This window comes from Lygodium microphyllum, chromosome 24 (assembly GCF_053477565.2).
Source record: "Lygodium microphyllum isolate KBCC chromosome 24, Lygodium_microphyllum_v1.1.10, whole genome shotgun sequence".
Taxonomy (NCBI): domain Eukaryota; kingdom Viridiplantae; phylum Streptophyta; class Polypodiopsida; order Schizaeales; family Lygodiaceae; genus Lygodium; species Lygodium microphyllum.
In genome coordinates this window covers 97023512-97045362 of record NC_141158.1, presented here as the reverse complement: position 1 = coordinate 97045362, position 21851 = coordinate 97023512, and the positions used below count along the sequence as shown (strand labels likewise).

The following is a 21851-nucleotide window of genomic DNA, read 5'->3' as shown; positions in this document are numbered from 1 at the left end:
TAGGAGAGACTCCATAGGAGAAAGTATTGGCATTTCTTTCTTTTTGGAGTTCACCTTAGTAGTCTTTCCAAATGACTTGCCCTTGCCCTTACCCTTACTCTTAGTTGAGGATTTTTGTGGAGGGGAGCTAGGGTCGACTTGTGTGATTGCTCTATCCAAAATCAACTCAATACATCACTCCCTTATCCACCACATGTATGAATTGGGGTAATCTTGGCACAGCAAGAAAAAATGTAATAAGTTGGAAAACTCAAAGACGAGTTCCTAAAAAAATAAACAATGTGAAAAATACTTACATTAACCCCATCTATCGTGAGTATCTTTGAATCTATTGTCCTGTAAACATTTGAAATCACTCTCTATCCATAAGAATGTGCATCACTTTGCAAGGGTACTTCTTGTTGGAGAAAGCTATATGGTTTTTGAGCATCAGAAATATCCTCATATGTGATGTCCAAAAAGGTAGCCAGCCATGAGCCTACCAGCACTGCAAATGGAAACATGTTACTAAAATAGACAATCAAATAAAATAAACAATAAAAAAAAGTAAGCAGTATTCGATTCAACACACATTTTTACTTAGCTATGGATAACACTAAGAGAGTTCATGAGGATAATTTCTCTAGTGAGTATATCAATATATACGAGGCTCCAATATTCTCTGCAAAGTAAAATGTTCGTAAGAAATGAATACAACAAAGAAGTATACATTAACCCCTTTGTGAAATTGCATACCTTTCAACATAAGGAAAATGAATATGGTAGTTTGTGATTGAATTAAACATTTGGAAAAATATTTCTATGTTTGAACCAGATCTTGAAAACAATTCCACTAATAACAGTGGATCAACAATAAATATAATTTTAGAGATTTTTTGGTTGAGGGAAGCAATCAATGCCCTAAAACCAATAACAAAAACAAAGGAGTGTTATTTGCAATGAACAATACAATCATACCATGTACTAAAAAATTTGAGAGTCAAAATGCCTTACCTTTTGCAACAAAAGGCTACAGAATCATACAATTGAATATCTTTTTTTAACAAGCATTGACTTGCCCTCAAGAGATATACTAAGATAGTCCTCTTTTGCAGAAGTGTAAGAAACATTGATAACCATTTGCCCATATACCTCCCCCATTCTCTTTAGATTGACAGTACCAAGGACAATGATATTGCAAACTTCATCCTCAGACTCTTTAACCTATTGTGGTTTTTCTTATTTGAAGCATTGGGAAGCGTCTTTGTTTGGTATAAATGTGTCACCTCCTCGATCATTAGACCTTTCACTCTCCTCGACAATTTTGGCAAAACGTTAAGCATCTCAAAGGCTTTTTTATCAGTAGTGGGCAAGGGCCTCAATACCTTGTCGAACCTGTACTTGATTCTATTGACCATACTAAAGTCACCCTATGAGCATGAGTAGCAACAATGTAAGCATCATTCATAAAGTCAATAACAAAGTCTTTAGCTGTCTCTTGAAGACAAAGAATGGATACAAGATGCCATTTCTTTTGCATGCCAGCTTCAGTGGACACCCTTGATAATCTATCAGAAATGTCATTGACAACTTTGATAAAAGCTGTCTTTGGAATGATATGGTGTGTAGCTCTTTGTGCCTTCCTTATCTCACTAAAACACTTTTGAACATAATAAAATATGGACCTTCTCTTTCTCTTAGGCTTGGAAGGCTCTCCTCCATGAGCATTGATGCCAGGAGGCATATTACACGGTGGATTTCGTGCCACGGTGGATTCTCTGAGGTTTTACGGTGGATTTTGTAAACTTTTATTACGGGGGCTCATACACAAAGTGGATTCTTTGTGCAAGAAGTCGATGGGGATGCCTATCCTTTTCGGGCGTTTTGTTAATTTAGTGTGTACATGGGTGATTCCATAGTGGGTGATTCCGCAAAATATATATTTATATTAATAAACGTTGATGAGTTTAGAGTGCGCACTCATGATAAATTAAGGTTAGGATTGATTTCTAACCAATTGATTTATTTAGCTGAAGATTGCTAGGTATTTACTTTTGTCGGTTTAATTGTATTATTTTACTAACGATTGTGAATGCTTCAGTTGATGTGTAGAGATAGCAGCACTGGTGGTGGAAAGCATTGGAGGATAGCGTGTATTCGAGTTATCATCTATATTTTGATGGGCACATACCTTTGGCATGGCGCCTATATTTTGTCGCGCCTATTTATCAAGGCATTTGATATTTATTTATTATTTTTGTATGCGCATGGGCGCACGATTTAGATATTTGTATTTGGACATTGTATTGGGTATGCCTGACTTCTTGGGCGCCCGTCCATTAGCTTTATTCTCTATTTGGCACAAAAGCAAACTCAAAAGCTAAAGCATGCTATTTTGTAATTTGGGCTATTATTTGAGCTTGAAGATGATTAACACATAAAATACATGCTTTGTGGAGCGCTCACACAAGGGCATGGGGGGAGATTGCACCCAATTGGTCTCTTGTTCATGTCGTGCAAGTCTTCTACATTGATTTGTGTGCAAAAAGTAGAGTTCTTTTGTTCTTGGGGACCTTCTAACGCTCACTACGCTCGCTTACGGCATTCGATCTGTGCATCAGTGGTATCAGAGCGAAGCTGGGATCGAGAGCTTCCAATCGCTACCCATCTTGCGTGAAGGCGGAGCTCCTGGAACAATCGAGCTCTACAGTCAGTTTCATCACGAACGGCGATACGGGTGGATTCCTGGCGGTCAAGAACCTCTATCTGCAGCCTCTGATCGCGAAGGACCAGCTTGAGGAGGCGGAGGACCACAAGGAAAGCTCCTTCTACAAGTCGTTTTGTAACAGAGAACAGATAAGCTTCCATATCCACAAGCTTTACTTCAAAGTTTATCAAGCTTTAGTAAAAAGCTGAATAAGAAGCTTTAAAAAGCTTCAGCAACAAAATTTGTCAAAAAACGGCAAGAATATGTACTCGTTGGCGTCAAAATGGCAGCAGACATCCTCTTAGACACGACGATCACGCAGGCCCTACCACTAAGTTACTTCTAGTCTACCAAGTCTACTAAGCAAGTCCTCCAAGTTCACTTCTTTCTGCAAGTCACCTAAGTCCACAGAAGTCACTACTGATTTACTTCAATAACTCCTATAAAAACTATTCCTGCACAGAAGCACAGAATTACGGAATTGCTCCCTGGAAGACTCTGTTCACACACGCAGACTTGCTGAACCAATTTCATCAAACGCAGAAAGTCATATGTAGTTCATACGCAGTTTCTACGAAGACAACAAATCCCGCATTTGCAAAAGATAAAGACCGTAAAAGCCAAACAAAAATTTATAAGTCTTGTATACCTGACTTTGAGCTACGCTCATCCCACTAATCAGATTTTGAGAGAGTGAGGTCTTTTGGATTTTTACAGAATGACGAAACAAAATATAGATGATTTAATGACTGAAGGCGATATTCCTGAACCTACGATGGAACAAAAATTGGATTTGATTATGATGCAGCTTGATGAAGAACGAAGAGCTCGACAAGCTTTGCAAGTTCAATTGGCCAATCTGCAATGATCTACCACCGACAAAGATGGACCGCAATCCAAAGATCTTATCTGACATACCATCGATGCGACGCTCGAAGCTCAATCCATTCGCAAAGAAACAAAGATAAGTAAAACAAATTTCAAATTCCGTATTTTCAATGGATCTCGAGATGGAAAGATTGTACTTGCATTTATTAGTCAGTTTGATGATTACTTTCATGAAGAGACATACGTTGGGAAAGATAAAATTAAATGTGTCACTAATCATTTAGTTGATCGAGCATCTCTATGGTGGACTGTGGTTCGCAAGAGCATTGATTGTCCCACTACCTGGGAGAGTTTCCAAAAGAAGTTTTTGCAGAATTTCCTTCCTCCTCAATTCCATGAAAAAGCCATAAAGCAATGGGATCTTCTACATCAAAGAGATCGTGAACCTATTTCCCAATACACTGAACGTTTTTGGAATGCTTAACTGCAACTCTGAATGCTCGAAGATGTACCTGAAGCGACTCACAAACGTAAGTTTATGTCTGGCCTACTTGGACATTACTATGTTGAAGTCAATATGTTCAAACCTATAACCCTTGAGGATGCAATTTCTTTGGCTCATGACACTAAAGACAAGATTCGAGGAAGAGACAAGCGTCCACAACAATTTCAAGCTAATGGTAACTATGGTTCCAAGCAATTCAATTCAAATTTTAGAAGATTCAATCAAAGTCGTTTTCTTCCATCTATATTCCGTAAGTCTTGGATACGACCACCTGCTTTGCCATCAAGTACCAATCCAAACCCTAAGTCATCCTCACAGCCAAATCCCAATATTTCTAGACTTCCTGCCTTTGCCAACAATATATCTAAAGCCAAATCTATAGTTTGTTACAAATGCCATCAACCTGGACATCTAGCAGCCAATTGCCAATCGAAAAAGCCACCTGCCAATATCAATTATCTTGAAGCAATGGAAGATGAAGAACGTGAGGAAATGTAATGGAAGACAATTATCTTGGAGCAATGGAAGATGAATAACTCCCCATTCTTTGTTGACAATGAAATGTTTAGTGCATGGAAAAGAAAAGATTATTTTACATGATGATGGTAGCACACATGATTTTATTTCTGCAAAGTTAGTAAAAGAATTGAATTTACAAACTGTTTCTACACATTATCGCATTAAAGCAGCATTCCTAGGCACAAGATATAATGGAACACAAGAGGTGCATAACTTAGAAATTAAAATTGGTGAATACACTGAACGTAGAAATTTCCTAGTTATACATTTGCAGTCTAGTAATATTATCCTAGGTATGCCTTGGCGTCATCAGTATAATCCTGACATAGATTATTCCACGCATTCAATAAAAATTTATTTTCAAGGAAAACAAATTACACTCCATGGTATGCACGTTTCTAATAATTTTCCACTGCTTACTCATACTCAAGCTAAACGTGCATTACGTAAAAGTAGCAAATCTTATTTAATTTGGGTGAATGAACTTCAAGCTAAAGAAAAACATATGCATCCTAGGCATAAATAATTTCTTGCTCAATTTAAAGATTGTTTTGCTGATGATTTACCACCTGGACTACCACCTTCACGTCTTGAAGATCACAAAATAGATTTAATTACTAGTACACAACCACCATGTAAAGCACCATATAGGCATAACCAAATTGAACAGAAAGAAATTCAAAATCAAGTAGAAGAATTGCTAAACAGAGGATTAATTAGACCTAGTAGTTCTCCATTTGACGCACCTGTTTTACTGGTAAAGAAAAAGAATAATACTTATCGCATGTGCATTGATTATCGTGCCCTGAATAAAATTACTGTTAAAAATAGATATCCAATTCCTAGGGTAGATGATCTTATGGATAAACTACAAGGTTCTGCCATATTCAGTAAGATAGATCTTAAATCTGGTTATCATCAAGTGAGATTGGATAAATTTGATATATTCAAAACTGCATTTAGAACACAATTTGGACACTATGAATTTCTAGTGATGCCTTTTGGTCTAACTAATGCACCTGCTACATTTAGTCAAATGATGAATCGCATATTTTTGAAATATTAGCAGTGTTATAGTATTCTTTGATGATATATTAGTATTTAATAAAAATGAAAATGAGCATTATGAACATCTATCTTTAGTTTTCAAGTTGTTAAAAGATAATCAATTGTATGCTAATCCAGAAAAGAGTGAATTCTTTCAAACAGAAATTGAATATCTAGGTCATATTGTTTTATTAGAAGGTATTAAGGTTGACCCTAAAAAGATAGAAGCAATTTTAAATTGGCCCATACCCAAAAATGTGCATGAGTTACGTTCTTTTCTAGGTTTTGCTAGTTTTTACAGAAAGTTTGTGCGAAATTTTTCATTACTTGCATTGCCTTTGACTAAACTTTTAAAGAAATGTATTGTTTATAATTGGACTGATAATCAACAAAAATCCTTTGATTTATTGAAACATGCATTAACCCATGCTCCTGTATTACAACTATCTAATTTCAATAGACCATTATTTTTAGTAGTTACTGATGCTAGTGGATCTGGAATAGGAGCCGTACTTATGCAAGATAATCATCCCATAGCCTATTCTAGTTATAAACTGAAACCATCTAAACTTAAATATTCTACATATGATAAAGAATTGCTAGCTGTAGTACAAGCCTTACGACAATGGAAACATTACTTAATGGATTCTGAGTTTATGATTAAGACTGATCAACAAAGCATTAGACATCTCTTTAGTCAACCCCAAATATCTGACTGACATATCAAATGGGCAGCTTTCATTCAGAGTTTTCATCCTCTTATACAATATCAACCAGGAAAAGAGAATGTAGTAGCCGACGCTTTGAGTAGAAGACCAACAATTCATAATATTTTTATGATATCATTTAATTCTCTTATCCCTATGAAATATACTTATTATCGTGATATTACTTTTCATGCTGATTGGAATAAATTAGTTGCAAATAATTGGATTCCTATTGATTCACTGTTTTACAATAATGGTTTCATGTTTTATGAAAAGAGATTATGTGTTACAGTTCCATTTAGATCTTTTGTTTTGAATGAGATTCATTGTCCTCCATATCAAGGTCATAGAGGTATTATATCTACTTTGCGTACATTGACTGAAGATTTTTATTGGCCACATATGGACACTGATGTATCTAACTTTGTATTTGAACGTTTAGTTTGTCAACGAGTTAAAAGACACCATGGTAAACAGTATGGTTTACTGATGCCTTTATCTATTCCATCAAGACCATGGGAACAGATTTCTATGGATTTTATTACTGGTTTACCTAACACTAAAGCTAACCATGACATGATTTGGACTGTTGTAGACAGGCTTAGCAAACAAGCATATTTCATTCCATGCAAGAAAACTTTAATAGCATCTCAAGTAGCTCAATTGTTTTTGAAAACTGTGTTTACTAACCATGGTTTACCAAAAGTTATTATTTCTGATCGTGATTCTAGATTTTGTAATAATTTTTGGATTACTCTGTTTGCTAACTTAGGAACAAAGATTGATTTTTCATCTGTATTTCATCCTGAAACAAATGGTCAAACAGAAGCTACTAACAGTGTACTATTTTAGATCTTTTACATACTTATACTATTTCAAAACCGCATACATGGGATACATATCTACATTTACTTCAGTTTGCATATAACAATACACCACACACAGCTACAAAGAAAGCACCATTTGAAGTTATTTATGGTTATAGATTGCCTACACCTATTGGATCATTATCAAATAAAATTCAGATTACTGATGATATTGCTAACATGCACGCCACTATTTTTGATGAAGTTAAAGATATGATTGCTAAAGCCCAATAATCATATACAAAACAAGCCAATAAGAAAAGACAGGCTATGAATTTTAAAGTTGATGACTATGTTTGGTTATGTATAGAAAAACATAGATTACAAAGTGTAGATAAACACCCAGTTGTGAAATTAGCACCTAGATTCTATGGACCATTCAAGATCATTCACAAAATCAATGACAATGCATTCAAGCTAGAACTACCACCACATTGGAAAATTCACAACACCTTTCACATTAGTTTATTATGACCCTTTAGAGGCCAATTACCTGTACACCCTATCTATGAAAACCCACCTTTACTAGATGAAGAGACTGAAATCCTTGAGCTTGAAGCTATTATAGATACTGACTTTATGACCACTAGAACTGGCCGTAGATATTCTAGATATCTAGTCAAGTTTAAAACCATCATGTTGAAGAGGCCCAATGGATGCACGCTAGAGACTTAAATGCTTTCCCCACTCTGTTAGCTCCACATTGAGCTAATAGCAATTGAGGACAATTGCTATCCCACCCCGGGGGTATGATGCCAGGAGACATATGACACGGTGGATTCTGTAAACTTTTATTACCGGGGCTTATACACAAAGTGGATTCTTTGTGCAAGAAGTCGATGGGGACGCTTATCCTTTTCGGGCGTTTTGTTAATTTAGTGTGTACATGGGTGATTCCATAGTGGGTGATTCCGCAAAATACATATTAAATTAATAAATGTTATGAGTTTAGAGTGCACACTCGTGATAAATTAAGGTTAGGATTGATTTCTAACCAATTGATTTATTTAGCTAAAGACTGCTAGGCATTCACTTTTGTCGGTTTAATTGTATTATTTTACTAACGATTGTGAATGCTTCAATTGATGTGTAGAGATAGCAGCAGTGGCGGTGGAAAGCATTGGAGGATAACGTGTATTCGAGTTATCATCTATTTTTTGATGGGTGCATACCTTTGGCATGGGGTCTATATTTTGTCACGCCTATTTATCAAGGCGTTTGATATTTATTTATTATTTTTGTATACGCATGGGTGCACGATTTAGATATTTGTATTTGGACATTGTATTGGGTATGCCTGACTTCTTGGGCACCCGCCCATTAGCTTTATTCTCTATTTGGCACAAAAGCAAACTCAAAAGCTAAAGCGTGCTATTTTGTAATTTGGGCTATTATTTGAGCTTGAAGATGATTAATACATAAAATACATGCTTTGTGGAGCGCTCACATAGGGGCATGGGAGGAGATTGCACCCAATTGGTCTCTTGTTCATGTCGTGCAAGTCTTCTACATTGATTTGTGTGCAAAAAGTAGAGTTCTTTTGTTCTTGGGGACCTTCTGACGCTCACTACGCTCGCTTGCGGCATCCGATCTGTGCACCAAGCATAAGAGGGTCCAGGTTGCTCTATTTGTTGAATAGGTACTCTAGGGGAGGTTGGAAACTTAGCAGTTGTAGGAGATGACTGTCCAGCAAGGTCAAAGGGTTGGTTGTCAACAAAATGGAGCTTGCCATGGGTAGGGGGAGAACATACAGTCTCTGCACTTGATTGCTTTGATTGCATAGCAGGAGATTGAGGGAAACCAAGGGTAGGAGGGATCTCAGGAGGGAAAGCTTGAGAAACGACTGATGGCCTTGGCTCTTCCTCACTATCCTTCTTATCTATATACACCTTCCTTGCAGTCTACTTTGTCCTTGCCATCACCTACTAGAAAATGACAGGCAGAATAATCAAAATGACAAGTAGACTAATTAAAAATTAAAAACAACATAGGGTAAGATACGGCGGGAAAGCAAAGATATGTGATCTTTGAATAGACCTATTCACACTGTATTCGCAACATCAAAGGGGCATATAAGCGACTGCAGATACATCATGAAAGGAGCAAACTGTGGGATTGCACATGACCTATTCACGCTGTATCCTGTGACATCAAAGGGGCAGCTAAGTGTCTGCATATACATCACAAAAGGAGCGAACCATAGATTGCACATGATGTACTTGCACCGTATCAGCAAAGGCACAGGGGTGAAAAAGGAATTGAAAATACGTACAAGGATGAATAATGAACTGCAGATACGACAAAATCTAGCTTCATGTCTACCAATTCCTAGCTCTGATCGACATTCTTTCCCTTGTCTTACGTGCTTTGGTTGGATCCTTCACTAGCGGCCAAACTTCTTTCTAAGGTTCTAGGGGTAGTGATGTCTCGAGTTGTGGGTCTTGAGCTTCTCCCTTGTATAGACCATCCACTCGTATGGCTTCTTCAAAGACCCTAGCTAGCACATCCCTTTATAGGTTTGAGTTGTTCACTAAGGCTTTGTAAAGCTCTTCACTTCGGATTCCATTTATGAACACAGTGGAGACCGCTTAGATCTCTTTGTGGTAGGGATTCTCTTAAAGCGCACAAGGGTGAATAACAAATTGCAGATATGGTGTGAATAGAGCAAACTGCAAGATCACAGATGACCTTCTCACACCGTATTGTGTAGCACAAATATGGGATGAAAGGAGAAAACCGAGATAATACAAACAAATTATTCATGTCGTATCATTTTGATTACCTTCTCACACCTTATTGTGTAGTGCAAATATGGGATGAAAGGGGGAAATCGAGATCATGCAAACAAATTATTCATGTCGTATCATTTTGATTACCTTTGGCTTGGATTGTAGAAAATGGAGTAGTATTAGCCTTCTAACCGGGCTAACCGATATGGCACAATGGTGGAAGAGCATTGGCAGTGCAAGAGGTCCTCGCTCTGTATCATTGTTCACGTCATATTGTTGCTCACAAGCAAGCAAGGGTAAAAGCAAAGCAGATACAACACAAAAGACAAGAGAGTCAATCTAGGAGGGATTATTGTTCGCGTCGTATTGTGGATGTAAAAAATGAGCCACGTAAGCCAATATGGATCTTTTATACTTGTGAGGCAGGTGACTCGTGGCACTGTATAATTGGCTAGGGTTTTCCATAGGCATCCACGTGGCTATTGATAGGGCTGTCCACATGGCAAATCCCTCTTGTTGTCTATAAATACGTATAACATGCATTTTTGACTTTTGTCGCAAATTATCTAGCTAAGCTAGTTTTGAGCTCCTCATGCTATTCTAGGTGCAATCTCATCATTTGTGTGAATCATAATACAAAGCAAGGGCTGGTAGTCATCAATCGACACAGTTTTTTTTGCGCCGTATTAGCACTCAACAATATGAAGAGAGAAGCCTTTTCCCATTTGGACGGCTTTGTCTATTCGTGCCGTATTGTGCACCCTACAATATGAAGCAAGTAGGAATTCTCCTTGTGATCGGGTTGGTCTTTTCGTGCCATATCATGCATCCTTTGATATGAAGTGAGAAGGCATTCTCCTTGTGATCAGGTTAGTCCTTTTGTGCCACATCGTGCATCCTATGACATGAAGTGAGTAGCCATTCCTTGTGTGGTTGAGTGTGTCTTTTCACGCCGTATCGTGCATCCTTCCATGTCTAAACCAGAAAAAATTGTAGGCTCCCAAGATGTGGTCACCCCAAATAGGAAAAGAAGAAGATCATCTTTAGTGTCAAGGGCCTCTGGTTGTCCTGCCATTTCACTTGAAATTCCCACTACTTCTTCCCCTTGCTTAGTAGCAAAATTGTGGGAATGCCTAGGAAGTCTCCAATCAAAGGCAAGTCACCATCGAGGATTCCTAGATTGTCTCAGGTCACAGAGTTTTCTCCCTCAGAAAGGATCCTAGACTTTCTTCTTCAAAATGGCATGGAGTTACATTACTATGGAACTGCAAATGATATTTTTTCAACCCTAATCGAGATATTGACCATGTCCTGAATTCTTGCAAGAAGTTTTTTGTGGATGAGTTTGCGGAGTTTGAAAGTCTTGCATTTCCTGTGGTTGAAAAGGATGCAAAGGAATATGTTCATATACCTATTGCGAGCTCACCTCTCCAGAGAAGGCTTTGTTCACAAGGAACTGTACATCTCATTCTCTTGACATGTTTTGTGCACCGGATTTGTTATCTTCTTCTCATTCTAGGAAATGCAGGCTTATGTCAAAAGAGTGTCAAAAGTAGTTGCGTTAATTGCATATAATCTTCTTAAATATCTTGTCAATTGTGATGAACAAAAAATTGAGGAACCAAAACGTCCCACCTTTTGCCTTTTGAATGAGGTGACAAATGACAAGGATGCAGAGGAATGTTTGGACCATGAGCAAGACGCATATATTGTCGGCAAACTAGATGTTGCCCAATTCAAAACTGAGACCATAATGAAGAAAACCATGTAAATGTAGATATTGTATCTGACTCCTCTTCTTTCTATACTGTTCCTTCCCTTCCAACTTTTCCTATCAAGGACAAGGAATACACACTGCTATTACACATCTAAAGGCTCTTCAATCTCAGGGAGGATTATTGCTCAATGATCATTGTAGAGGCTTTCGATACTGCAAATGGCATTATTGATGTCGAAAATGAATCGAAAGAAGAGTTACTTAAACTAGAATACTGAAATTATAGATGACAAGTTGATTGATGTAGGGGATGCTCTTTCTCTTTGTTTTAACAAGGCAAAGGATGCTGAGAAAGAGTATGGGATTACTAATGAAGAGTATGCGATTAATTGATGAGGAGTTGGAGTATGTTAAAGAATTGGAAGATACCAATGAGGCACAATCATCAATTAATATATGGAATACAAATAGGCTAGATAATGATGAAAATAAATTGGTACTATTATATTCAATTTTGTAAGATACATTAATATGTTTGATTTCAACATTCATTTGACATTCATCTTTTTTGCAGTTGGAGATTGAAGGTTTTGATAACTTCTTAGGATGGGGAAAGGGTGGTTGAGAGCTAGTATTAGTTCATTGAAAGATGTTGCACTTGGCCATTACTTATCAAGGATTGATCCCCATGTTTTCTTGGTATTTCATAACATCTTTCAGAGGAAGCAACACGGCTTATACTATGTATCAAGGCACTTACAAGGCTACTTGGTTTCTCTGGGTTACAGTACAATGCACACAAGGTGATGTTTTTGGAGAAGACATCAACAATTAGGATTTTTGGTTATGGTTGTGGTTTCTTTGTTTCTAGAGAAGGATACTTTTTGGCCCTCTCATCTTATGCTTTGGTAGCAAATCAAAATGATATAAAATCAATAGTTGGCTACAAGAGAACAAAATTTCTACGTTATAGAGGAAAGATCCTTGAGGGGGAGGAAGATATAAAGGCTCTTGAGAGCTAGCTTTGTACTTTTCTTTCTTGAAAAATACTATGAATTCTCAAGTTTCATTGTCATCTTTAATATTCATTCTTTGAAGTTGTTGTTGAAAAAACAATTGAATAGCTCCTGAAGAGCATTGCTTTTTTATAACTCCTTCTCCATGTCTTGTGCTTTGAAAAAAACTTGTACATGCTTGATAATGAAAATTTTCCATGCCTTGGCCGCTATAAGTTACTAAAGGGCCTTGCTCCTCCACAAAGTAAGGCCCATGGATATGAAGGATATGCTACAAATTCAAAAGAGTAAGGATCATTTTATGCCATTGGAAATTTTATCAAAGAAAGCTTGGATTAAATATTCTCTCTTACCAAATAAACTGTGATATCCTTTTCTCCCTATGCCTCATTTATTGCTTGAAAAACATTTGTAATCGAACATTTGAACTCTTCTGGATATGTGTAGGTTATCTTTTGTTGCCTGAGGAGCTTTAGGAAGGCATCTAGGTGTCTCCAAACCTCCATCCTTAGAAATGCAAGTCATGGTGTGCTTGCAACATTTGTCGTCATCCCACATAGCTCTCTCCAATGCTCTGAAGTAATGCTCACATGTTTTCCTAAAAAGTGTCTGGCTTTTGAGCCTCTCATTGAGACATCAGCCAAGACATCTCTTGTTTTCCCTGAAAGTGTTGGATCTTTTCTTAAGTGAACTTGACCTCCATGAAAACCCATTTTGGAGAGGAGTAATGCCTCACATTTGTCAATACACTCATATGATAAAGATAAGGGCTTAATGGAATATGCATAGTCGAGATGCAACCTGAGAAGTTTGTCAATTATTCTAATCTCTGCATGTAAAGTACATATATGAACATTTGTAAGAGAAATTGAAAGAATGGGATCCCATATATCTTCCTTGTTTTTATATTTACTCAGATCTATGGAGTATCTAGTTGGGGCTCTTCTTGCAAGGTGCAAGTTGCTCCAATCTTTAGATCCAAAACTTTCAATGCAATAAATACAATGATATTTTCCATTTTTTCTATTACATATTTCAAGAATACATTTGATAGTTTTTAAGTCAATACTTATGTGTTATTCCATGTTAAAATTGCAACCCTATCAACCACCAACATTTATCCTTCACTTTGAGACTTAATAGTGTTTTGAATACCTGTATGAGTGAACAACCATTTCAGTGTTTGATGATTCTCAATTGGTACCTGAGCTGCACCAACCCACCAAATTTTCATCTCAGACTGGAACTTATGCATTGGTGCTTGACTCCCACCATAATACCCTGTTCATGATGCATATGCTGACTCTTTCTATCTTTTGTCCTTTTTGAATTTGTACTTCATTTGACTTCAAGGCAAACTTTAGAACACCATGACATTCCTCTAACACTAGTCTATACAAGCGAACCATTGCAATCTACACTCTTCTTAGATCAACCATATATTGTTAAATGCATTGTATTCAAAACTAGATTTTCTTTTTGTATTTCTTATGGCATAGACGCTTCAATATGAATGTATTCCCCAAAAACATGTGGAATCTTACAATTCATGGAAGTCCTTGCAATTGATACTGTAAAGGCTCGAGGCAACCCAAATGCAGTTATTCTATTACATTTAAGATTTTTAAATCATAATCTAAAGATATCACGATAACCTTTTCGACTAGTACCCACAGTATCACATGTCTCTACAATTTTGTTTCGTTTTAATGTGTCCTTTAAGTCCTTTACCAATTCTTTGAGAGTTGGGCCTCTCAAATCCACGCTTTGAGGTGACTTTAGAATCCTCAAAATATCATTCTTATATATGGTCTCTTTTAAAAGATTGATTCTCTTCTCACTCTCTTGAATATTAATGCATGATATGCTAGATGCATATTTCTTTATAAGATTCAATCTTCTTTTCTTTACTCACACACACAAGCTAGTTATATTTTTTAATGGTCTCTTCCTCTCTCTTAATCCTATTGGAGTTTTCTTTAAGTGTGCTAGCTTGTCTTGTAATGACTTATTAGCATTTTTTAGAACTTATTTGTAAGCTCAGAAATGCTTGTTTGTGCAATTAATAATACTTTTTTCATTTCATTCATTTGAGCCAGTATGTGTAAGATGTAGAGTATAACATTGTACAATAGCCAAGCATCCCACCCTTCCCTAACATATCTCACGTAGTCATGAATATTAAAAAAATTAAGAGGTTTACCTGTGGAAGGATCCTTGGGATAAATATTTCTATCCACCCACAAATCTATATGTTTCTTTCCTTGCTTTCACAATCTATTAGCCTCCATCTCATTTGTTTAGTACTCGATGATGTATATTTCTCCAAGATGAATAAATTGGATCTAGTTGGATGGTAAGTTTGTACTTGCGTGTGCTCGCATCTATATTACTTGTAGAGGTATTGCTAAATATTTTAGCAAATAAATGACAAATGAATCTCACAGTGATAAGAAAGTGAGCACAAAGAAGAGAATGGTGAAAGAGTGGTTGGTGTGTGAAAAGAAGATGTGGGAGTAGACAAATATGATTTTGGTAGATGTATCTCTAAAATACAAATCCTTCCAAGTTTTAAGACAAAAACGATCGAAAAGGTGAACCTTGACATAAATTAAAGATAAGAGGAAATTAATGGTTGACCTCTTCATGAATTCATTAATCACATTTGAGCAACCAAATTTGGTAGTTTCATTCTTCCAAAGTCTCAACTAATTAGCAAATTAATCATTTTCTTACAAGTGCCTTTTTTGAAACTTTTTGCGCCTTGATGTAGCAAAAATATGACAGTGCTGTCAAGCTGCCATAACTATCTACGACTTCAATAGCATGCTACATACCCACTCAAAATGGATAGAACGATTGCTCCTCATCTCAATAAGCACTCAAAAAGGCTTAACTAAGCCTTGGAAAGCTCTTCGACAAAGCCGTGAGTAAGCTAGAACAAGTTGGAAGACTCAATGCATACCTTGGGAGAAAGAAGCAACTGCTCTGCTATGAAATTTTGAGTTAAAGCTTTGAATCCGAGCTAAAGCAAAGGATGAAGAAGAAGATCCTCGAATGGTTGGCTTTGATGCCAATTGATAGGTAAAGCCTAAGTGGAAGCAAGAGCAAAGTAAGAGCTATGGTGGGTGAAGCAAAAGAGCAAGAGAGAGAGATATTGCATGTGGAAACTCTAATAGTCACGATGTGTGACATTTTTTAATTCAAAAGTCACAAAAAGAATAAATAATAAAGTAATACTAATGGGTGCATACCACTTGCAATATACATGTGTGTGGTCATGGTATGTGAAATAAATGTTGGGGATAAAGGTGCTTGTGCCTAGTTGCCCGTGTATTAGTTACATTGATAGTAATTGCACACTTGTACACTGTAGGTAGTGGGCGCCCATCACTGTCACTTCATTCTTTATTCTTTTAGTGATATTTGAATAAGGAAAGGTTGGTCACATATTGTGACTATTGGAGTTTCCATATCTTGTGTCTCTTGCTCTAACTCTCTTACTCATTCCATCATAGCTCTTGCTTTCACTCTGGACTCACTTCCTTCAATTGGTATTAGAGCCATTGCATTATTATTGAGGAGCTTAACCCAAGCAGCTTGTGGATAATACCTACAGTTCATACGTTTTATGAGGCAACCATGTGCTCAGCTTGAAGTGGTATGTATTGTTATTCACTTGCTTCCTAGTCTGTTTTGGTATTCTCTAGGGCTTCATTGGGCTCCCTTGAGCTTCCATTGTGTCCCATTGACCTCAGCATAACTAGCAGTAGGCCCAACTAGCCAAACATGATTTATGGTTGCATGGAGCTACCTTACATATGACATGATCATTGGTCTCTTTGTATCCTATGGCTCTTAGACACTTGCTCAAATCATTGAGAATCATTGGGCATCCTCTCGAAATTGGTCATTGAAATTGAGCATTGGTTTTGAGCCACTAACCTTTAGCTATTGATAGTGCAAACAAGGTAGCATGTTGTAATATAGTTCAGTACAACAATTAACTCATTGTTTGGAGCTAACTTATGCTTCTCTCAGAATGTCTATTTGATGTTGGATCACTTGGGGATGCTATGCCAATGCTATGAAATGTCTTTGGGACTGATTTGAGTGCACATGTGCTCTGCTTGTGTAGGAATTTCATTACTAGAATAAACAAGGCAACAAACATTTTTTAATAGTAAATATCTATGCCTATTGTCATTTGATGCTATTTGAGATATCTATTGGATACAATGATGTATGCCATTGATGCCACATGCTTGGTTATTCTCCTAACATGGTCTTGAGCTAACACATTGAAGCTTGATCTTCTTGACATTGTCTATCATTTCCTTGAGCATTCATTTGAGATAGTTTATGCCTATTATCATTGGATAATACATAGACCATCCATTGGATGTATTCATGTCTAATATGGATGCTACATGTTTGGCTATGCTATGACAAACATTGAGCTTCATATTTGACTTGCAATTGAATTATTTTGGAGCTTAACTACTTGACTAGGTTGTCCATTCCTATCTTTGGATGCTATAGTAAGAGTCTTGTTGACTACTTGGGTTTGATGCCCCCGACTTGTGCTGCACGTATCTTGGATATATGGATTCCATTCACATAATGTTTTGAGCTCTATTTGCTTGTCTGGCATTTAACTTTTGCTTCGATGGGAGCTATTTGGATTTATGTATAGGGAAGCTTACTTGCCATTGAATGTATTCCACTCTAACACTATGAGCTTGATAGCTTTGGGTACTAGTCACATCTTTGTTGATTTCTAGTTGTTTGTATATACATGTGCATTGTGTAAGATATCCCTAGTAGTTACAATTTGCAATTTATTAGTAATACCTTATACTTGGATTTGATTCCTTACTACTGTAATCTATTTATAGCATGCTGTAATTGCAATTTCTTATACTATTTATGAGAGTAGTTATCTTGTCTTGACAGTCTTTTGCTTATTATAGTTCGTGGATAGCTCATTACTTTGGTAGTATCTCTTGTTCATGTTTGATTTGGCACTGGCTTTGGGGCTAATTTGCAAGAAATTACAACAACATGTTGTGCCCTTTTGTACACTTTCTTGGTCTCATTATGATTGGTGCTTCTCACGATAGTACTATCTTCAATATTGAGAAACTAGATGGGATCAACTACAACTATTAGAAGACCTAGATATGGTAGTTTTAATACAAAAATTGCAAGTTAGACCATTGAAAAATGAGGATGCCAAAATCAAAATGTTATAGCCAAGGATTGGGATGAACTGGATGAGCTATGCAAGTCTAAAATTATTTTATCACTCTCTAAGTAGGTTCACTACAATGTTATAATTGAAAATTAGACTACATATGAGCTTTGGACATAGATTAATAATCTCTATGACAAGCAGAGTCTTGCATGGCAAATGTATTGGCTACAATAGTTGATGGACCTTTGCATGAAGGAAGGGACTTCTATGTCTACACATTTAAATGAGTTTCACTCCATCATCAACCATTAAGCTTTGCATGAGATTGAGTTCAAGAATCTTTTGCATCCTTTATTTTTTCTTGGTACTCCACTTGAGACGTGGAGAAACACTTCCCGTAGGGCTCTATATGCTAAGGATGGGCTAAAATTATAGATGTTGAGATTGCTCTCCTGATAGAAGAGGTGAATGGAAAGAATGTAGATGCTTTTTGTACATCACATGCATTGATTGTGAGAGGCTGATAGGATGGAAATGGTCATGGTGGATGGCCATGGTAAAGCCTCTCAAAGGTCTCAGTCTAGGATAGGTGGATAGTCTCTAGTTCCATGGCCATAATTCCAATCTTAATTGTCTTTACTTTATGGGAAAACATGTCATATTCAGCCATAGTGCCATAAAATGTACGTGAAAAGGGAAAGGGTAAAGTGTAGGACAAGAATGATGATCGCAACATTGTGCCTAGCAAGTCTAGCATCAAGATTAAGGATCTTAATGTGGTGCATCTTGATGTGTCTAATGATCTCATATTGGCAACCTCTTCCTTGGATGCTTCACAACTAATTGATGCTTTGTTAGGATATACTCAGTGTTAGTTGATAGATTTAGGGGCTTCCTTTCATGTGACTCCGCATAGAGAGTGGTTTCACTCCTATCATATATGACTTGATCTCTCCATTTGGGTAATGACTTGGCATTGGAGAGATAGTTGCTATTGGTAATGTCCAAATGTAGTTTGATTTACACAGCATGTTTACTCTTCATGATGTACATCATGTACTAGCTCTCATGAAGAGTCTTATCTCTACTAGCACCTTAGATGATGCAGACTGTGTTATCTCTTTTGGTGTTTCCTCATAGAAGATTTCCCATGGAAATCTTATTATTGCACATGGTGCTAAGTCTAGTACCTATCTCTTGCCTGTATCTTAGTCAGTTGACCATGTTTTAGCTATGGCTATAGTTTCACATGTATCTCTTTCATGTCATCGCCTTGGACACATGTCTTTGAAAGGAATGAAAATTCTTATTAGTTTGCATTATCTTTTGCCTCTAGATTATAAGTGTTTTGAGTCTTGTGATCACTGTTTATATGGTAGATAGACATGCAGTATGCATAATAAGTCTAGCATAAAGCACAATGGTGAGCTCATGCCCTGTTAGTCGCTAGATTTATGTGGTTCCATGCCCTATTAGTTGCTAGATGGTCCCACTGTTAGTCGCTAGATGGTGTGAAGTATTTTGTCATCTTCATTGATGATTACTCACATAAGGTCTTGGCTTTATCTTGTTGAGAACCAATTTAGGTATAGGGTGAAATGCCTAAGGTCAGATAATGAGGGTGAGTATGTCTTGTAAGCATTTGAGAAGTTTTGCAATGAGTAGGGTATTAAGCATTAGTTCATTGTTCCTTACACTCCTCCCTAGAATGGTATTTCTAAACATATAAACATGATGATTCATGAAAGATTCCATAGTATGCTTAGCTAGGAAAGCTTACCACAATAATTTTAGACTGAGGTAGTTACTATTGTTATACGCTTGATTAGCCAATCCCTTCTTGTATCGCTATTGGTTTCCAGGCCACAGAGGAGGTATGGACTAGCAAACCTCCATCATATGCTCATTTATGCATATTTGGTTGTGAGGCATTTTGCCATGTTACCAAGGACAAGCATAACAAGTTGGATTCGAAGTTCATGAAATGCATCTTTCTTGGTTATGGGGATGCATGTGAGATGGACTATCACCTATGGGATCAGTAGGCTTGTAGGGTTATCCATAGCCATGATGTTATTTTCCATGAGAAAAAGATGTATAAGTAGCTTGACTAGGTAGTTGAGGTACACAGGGTGATCTTTTAGAAGGAGTCTCTAGCTCCCATATAGCCTAGCTAGACAGCTTGCAGTACTGGATGCTCTCATGGATCAGGATCCATCTGTTGTACAAGATTAGCCTGTTTTGAGATACTCCACTAAAGCTAGATATCACCTTGATTTACACCCTCTATAGATTATGTTATGGTGATAGATGCAGGTGAGCCTCTCTCTTATGATGAGGCCATGCATAGAGATGATAGTTACTCATTGGGTTATAGGGCTATGGAGTTGGAGTTTGACTCCTTACTACAGACTAAATTTGGTTCCTTTGCCTAATGGCGAGAAGGCCCTACCCTGTAAGTGGATATACAAGTTGAAAAGTATCCTTAGACACCCCAAGCCAACTTATAAGGGCACATTGGTAGCTAAGGGTTTTGAGTAGGAACATGGTGTTGACTTTGATGAATTCTTCTCTCTTGCGGTCAAAATGATAATCCTATGCTTGGTACCAACATTGTTTGCTCACAACTAGACCTAGACCTTTATCAAATAAATGTGAAGATGATCTTTCTACATGGGGACTTGCATGATGAGATTTATATGCAGTAACCTAAGGGCTTTGAGAAAAAAGGCAGGGAATGCCTAGTGTGCAAGTTGAGAAAGAGCCTTTATGGCTTAAGTAGGCTCCTAGGGAATGGTACCACAAGTTTGATGCTTTTATGCACTCATAGGGATATAGCCATAGTGCTATGGATTCATATTTATATGCGAAGAAGGCTCGTGATGGCAGCCTTACGATTTTGGTACTCTATGTGGATGATATACTTATTGCTTGGAGAGCTCATCATGAGCTGGATGCCTTGAAAATTTAGCTCAAGAAGAGCTTTGAGATGAAGGACATGGGACATGCCTTGCATATTCTTGGGATGCACATCACATGAGATCACCCTAAGTGGCTCCTTTATCTACCCACAGAAGGAGTATATCCAAAAAGTCCTTGAGTAGTTTCATATGCAGGATGGTAAGCCTATGGGATGTCCTCTACCTTATTGTGTGAATGTTGGTTAGGTTGATTGTCCATAGTCTAATGAGTACAAGGCTGAGATGGCCAAGATTCCTTATGCATCCATAGTGGGCAGTTTGATATATGTCATAATGGACACTCGTCTTGACACAACATTTGCAGTGGGAGTTGTGGCATGCAATATGGTTACACCTCACAAATGGCATTCGGATACTATAAAGGATATCATTAGGTACTTGAAGGGCACATAAGCTATGTGCATATATTATGGTAGCTAGAATATAGGAGTCGTGGGGTACACTGACTTTGATTATGCAGGACATGCAAATAGTAGAAAATCCACCTTTGACTATGTCTTCACCTTTGTTGGAGTTGCTATTTCTTGGATGTGCAAGGCATAGAAATGCACGGTTCTCTCTACTACCGAGGCCGAGTATGTTGCAACTATTGAGGCTTGTAAGGAGGCTCTCTAGTTCTAGTGATAAACCTTGTTATGATTGATATGGTCCCTACATTGCATTTAGATTCTATGAGCGCTATTCAATTTATCTAGTCTCCCATGCGAAGACAAAATACATTGAGGTGCATTACCACTTCAGTAGAGAGGCCATTGAGGATAAGTCTATTGACCTTGTCAATATGTAAAATGACCAAAATCTTGCAGATCTGCTCACAAAAAGTTTGTTAGTGGAGCATTTTTCCTTCCTTAGGACATTGATGGGCATTGGATGAGATGCGTTTGTCCTCATCCTATTATACTTATGTACATATGTAGTTTGTCACTTTTTTCTCATTCTCGTCTCACTAGGGGCAGATTTGCCTTTAAGTAGGAGGTTTTTTGGAGGTAAAGGCACTTCAGCCTAGCCACTTATATATAAGTTACATTGACAATACCCACACACCTATACACT

The 21851-nt window shown here is 37.3% G+C and overlaps 1 protein-coding gene and 1 long non-coding RNA gene across 2 annotated transcripts in view; both read right to left on the bottom strand.

The window, feature by feature from the left end:
• Nucleotides 1–463: 463 nt before the first annotated feature.
• Nucleotides 464–21851, bottom strand: part of LOC148015400 (tropinone reductase homolog At5g06060-like) — a 48125-nt gene continuing 26737 nt past the window's right edge. The window contains exon 3 of the mRNA XM_087665403.1: nt 464–487. Within this exon, the coding sequence (XP_087521529.1) occupies nt 479–487 (9 nt within the window). The 3' untranslated portion in view covers nt 464–478. The remainder of the gene's footprint in view (nt 488–21851) is intronic.
• Nucleotides 12755–13831, bottom strand: LOC148015401 (uncharacterized). Its single transcript, XR_015688301.1, has 3 exons — nt 13776–13831; nt 12974–13281; nt 12755–12891 (listed from the first exon to the last, which is right to left on the bottom strand). It is a non-coding gene; the product is annotated as an uncharacterized LOC148015401 (long non-coding RNA).